The sequence below is a fragment of the Silurus aristotelis genome (genome assembly GCF_946808225.1).
Source record: "Silurus aristotelis genome assembly, chromosome: 1".
Taxonomy (NCBI): domain Eukaryota; kingdom Metazoa; phylum Chordata; class Actinopteri; order Siluriformes; family Siluridae; genus Silurus; species Silurus aristotelis.
The window spans coordinates 8,365,589-8,370,255 of NC_139574.1; the positions used below are offsets into that span (position 1 = coordinate 8,365,589).

Here is a 4,667-nt window from a genome sequence, read left to right on the forward strand (position 1 = left end):
TTTTTTTGATTGTTTAGACATTCGTAAAAAAAGAAAAAAAAAAGAAACAAAGAATAATGGAAAAAATGAAGGCGAAAACTTTAGAGTGTAAATGTGAAAGGGTTGGTGGAAATGTTCAGCACCATGTGGGACGATGCGAAGCCTGATTCTCTCTAAGCAACACTGATTGCATGTCATGTCCATATGAATAGAAATGGCAGGAAAGTAAACCACACACTGATGTGTTCGATTGTTTCAGCCAGTCTTTCCGCTTAACAGAAACCCTTCGGCAGTTTATTTGTATGGAAATGTGTGTGTGTGTGTGTGTGTGTGTGTGTGTGTGTGTGTGTGTGTGTGTGTGTGAGGGAAGAAAAAGCAGGAACTGGTACGCTGAGCTCCTCTAGACCCGGGACAAAGGCATCTGCTTGGCGCAGGAGACCGAGCTGGCCGTTCCCGAGCGCCACGTCAGTCCTGCACTCACGTCGCTGTATGCCGAGCTGCTCGCACCTTTCCCTGCCCAGCGGCATCGACAGCAGCGTGCGCACAAGGCCCGCCATGACTCCACAGTCTTCCCTGACCAGACCCATACGCCCGACGTGATGCCCACAGCCAGGCACATGAAGTACTTGAGCATGAACACGGCGTAGTCAGGCCTCTCGGCTTCTCGCTCGCGGTCCAGGGCACAGGCGCAGTTGTGTGCTGCTTCCCAGCGCTGCCGGTTGTGCTGTTCGTAGAAGTAACAGGCCACGATGACGGCAGCGGGCACCGTGTAGAGCACCGTGAACACCCCGATCCGGATCATGAGTTTCTCGAGCTTGTCCGTTTTGGTGCCACCCTGCTTGATGACACTGCGGATGCGAAACAGAGACACAAACCCGGCCAGCAGAAACATGGCTCCGATGCACAGGTAGATGAGCAGCGGGGCGAGCACAAAACCCCGCAGGTTGTCCAGGTTCTGGTTCCCCACGTAGCAGATGCCCGCAACAGGATCGCCGTCCACAGAGCTCAGTGCCAGGACGGCTATAGACTTCATGCTCGGGATGAGCCACGCAGCCAGGTGAAAGTACTGAGAATAGCTCGCGATAGCCTCGTTTCCCCACTTCATCCCCGCCGCCAAGAACCAGGTAAGAGACAAGATCACCCACCATATGGAGCTGGCCATGCCGAAGAAGTAGATCAGCAGGAAGACCACGGTGCACAGCGCAGGGCCGGTGGTTTCATAGTGGACGTGTTCCACGTCATGTTCTCGGCTGCAGGCGACCCGCTCGTGGCCCGCGATCAGACGCACGATGTAACCCACGGAAACAAACATGTAGCACGCGGAGAGGAAGATGATAGGGCGCTCTGGATACTTAAATCGCTCCATGTCGATCAGGAACGTGGCCACGGTGGCGAAGGTGCTCACGAAGCACAGCACCGACCACAAGCCGATCCAGAAGGCGGTAAAAGCCCGCTCGTCCGGGGTAAAGAACGGGTTATGGCAGGGCATCGCGCAGTTCGGGGTCCTTCCCGTTTTCACGCGGTTGTACAGCGGGTGCCGCTCGCTGCTCAAACGCACCATGGGCGCGCGGCACTGACACCCAGCCTCGCACGGCTGCGTCACCGGCTTGCGCTTAGCGTGTCCTCCGCCGCTCGCACCGCGGCCACCTCCGTGCGCCCTGCCGGGGTAACCTGTGGGTTTCGGCAGCACCGGCGCGGCGGTCGTGGCGTCCGTCCGGTTGTAGTCCATGCACAGCGTGTCCGGGGTGCCCTGCACGGGCAGCAGCTCGCAACGCATGCGGTCGGGCCACGGGAAGCCGTACTGGCGCATGAGGGGCGCGCAGCCGGCACGAGCGCGCTCGCACACGCTGCGGCACGGCGGCAGCGGCTTCTTGTAGTCCTCCAGACAGATGGGTGTGTACATGCTGCACAGGAAAAAACGCAGGTCCGCCGAGCACTGGATCTCCACCAGCGGCCAGAACTGATGCACCTCCAGGCCCGCCTCGTCCTGCGTGTCGTGGTTGAACTGGTTCGGCATGTAGGTGTAGTTGTATCCGATGCCCTTGCACAGCGGCACGGCGATCTCCTGGCAGCTCAGCTCCTTCGCCGTGGCGCCGCTCGACCGCCGCAGAGTCAAGAGCGCCAGGAGCAGGTAGATACCCGACAGGTAGCGCTCCATCGTCCGTAGTCTGGTCTGGGGGTTCAGCTTTTTTTATTAAACGCGTGCTTTATCTCTCCTCTGGTTTAAAAAAAAGGAGAAGAAAATAAAAAAGAAAGGCAGTGTCCCCCTTTAGAGCTCCAACAGCGGCATTTCTTCTTCACTTATCCTTTTTTTTGGTGTGAAAAAAAAAAAAAAAAAGCAATCAGTTTCAGTAACAGAAAAAGAAAAATAATATATATATATATATATATATATATATATATATATATATATATATATATATATATATATATATATTAAAAAAATTAAAATAAACAGTCCGCTTTTCGTGCAACCCAAAATGGCTGGAGAAACGCGTCTCTGCCTGTCTTTCCTTCTTTTTTATTATCCCTTTCCTCTGCTTTTCCGCCTTGAAATCAGCAATCGGATCTTGGTGAAGACGCACAAACACGACTCCGGGTTGGAGAGAGTCAGACACCAGGCAAAAATAAATAAAAACATGAAGCAGTCGGAGTCGCGTTTTACGCACCGCGTCTCACAAAAGCGCCTTTTCTCCTTATTCTCCTTATACAAATCCGTGCACACTAGCGCCACTCTCTGCGCCTTTATACGCACTGGGATTCACCACGCCCCTGTATGACACCCTGACCAATCAGTGAGCAGGAGGGCGGGGTCTGGTCAGTCAATGCTTTGATTAGGTGTTGCAGAGGTTTATTTATTTTATTAATTTATTTCATTTGGACATTTTCTTCAAGGAGTTCATGCATCCTCCTCCTTCTTCTACTCCTCATCATCATCATCATCATGCATTATCATGAAGAATAAAAAAATCAGTGCACTCAGTATTAAATGTAGAACAGTGCAGGTTTATTTGGTGTTTTTTTTCTTTAATAAGGGGGTAATGGGGGTATCCTACTTGGCAATGTGGGGTGTTTATGTTTTAATTGATGTGCTGATGTTCTACTGTTGTGTTTAATAGAGCTGGCACAGGAGGGGGGTAATTACAAAAGAAGGAGGGGTAAGGTAAGGTGGGGTTGGTGGGGATGGTGGGGTGTTGGGGGCAAGAACAAGTAGACAAGTTGATAGGTTTGTTAACAGTGTCAGGACAACAATCTCCCCCCTCCCCGTCACACCAGCGTCTCGCATGCACTAATACACGAACGTGCTAATTATTCCTCTGAACACAATGGGCCCTTTTTAAAACGAATATTCTTCACTTTGTCCTAATCAGCACACAATAGCGGGGCATGTTAGTCATTAAAAAGGTAGATGACGTGGTGTTCGTTACCTGTTTATAAGCTTGATCACATACACTTAAATAATAGAGGTTTTAATTATTATGAGGAGGAAAAAAAGTAGAAGAACTGGGTTTCCCAAACACATTAATAAAATCATCAATGGTGGAGTGAGTATCATATCGAATGCTCTCACCTTCTCTTAGATATATCATATTCCAGATTTTTCCCTTTTTTTTTTTTTTTTTTACAAATATTTATTTGGAAATCATGAATCGATCCGGCTACTGTTAACGTCTTCACATATTTATTTATTGATTGACTGCTTGGTTAATTAATTATTAAAAAAATAAATGTCTTATTTTTAATGCAAATTTATTTATTTATTTATTAATAATTAAAATTCATTTAATTGTTTTAAATGCCTTTAAAGCCTTAATTGCTTTGAATTGCTTTTAATGCCTAACTAATAAAAACTGTTTCTTTTTACATGAAATAAAGTCAATTTATTTCCTAATTCGTTCATTTATCTGTTAGTTTATTTGTGTAATCATGCACTATATGATATTATGACCATATTATGGAATGTTAATATCTACTTACATTGTAAATCCCATTACATTTTAATCATTATTACTACCAAAAAAATCCACATCTCTGAGTGACTTATTAACTGCTCCAAAAGAGTGTTTTATGAAATCATGTGCATGATGTCTCCATGTAGGCAATCAGATGCTTGTGCTCTGGTAAAAGACTTCAATTCAAATTCAATTCTACTCGTCAAAACTACATGTCTGTAGTTTATAAAATGGCAAATTTTCCTGAGTGGAGGAAAACCGTGGGCTTTGAGGAACAGGTGTGTACTTCAAGGTCCCTGGTGAATGCGTCTGATGAAATAAAAAAAGAAAGGCATCGTTTTCACTGATTATGCGTATTATTGGCTGAGCCCATATTGATTAACAGAGAGATAGAGGCCACTGTGGTCTCCAGCAGTTGGAGCGTAACCTCTTCGCCCGGCGGAGGCCCACAGCAGGCCTGGCTTGGGTTACATAGTGCCCGGGCATTCCTCAGTGCAAATGGAATTAGTGCATCTGTTCGAAAGTTAATTTTTGAATCGGCATCGAGTCATTTCTTTACAGAGGAAAGCAGTAATGGCTGGGGCCAAGTGGGGGGAAAAAAAGAAAAAAAAAGAAAAACATCTCCTCAAGTGTCAGTGCAAGAAAAGACTCAAATTTGTACTTTACTCTCGTGGGAGGCTTTGCTTTCCAGTCCTTGGAGAACCATGCATTATGGTTTATATGCGCCGAATCGAA

At 47.0% G+C, this 4,667-nt stretch overlaps 1 protein-coding gene across 1 annotated transcript in view; it reads right to left on the bottom strand.

Moving 5' to 3' along the window:
• The window catches only part of fzd8a (frizzled class receptor 8a), a 2,671-nt gene extending 306 nt beyond the window's left edge, over positions 1-2,365 (bottom strand). The window contains exon 1 of the mRNA XM_083558804.1: positions 1-2,365. This exon is cut by the window's left edge and continues 306 nt beyond it. Coding sequence (XP_083414930.1) covers positions 380-2,137 — 1,758 coding nt within the window. The 5' untranslated portion in view covers positions 2,138-2,365 and the 3' untranslated portion in view covers positions 1-379.
• Between the last annotated feature and the right edge of the window lie 2,302 nt (positions 2,366-4,667).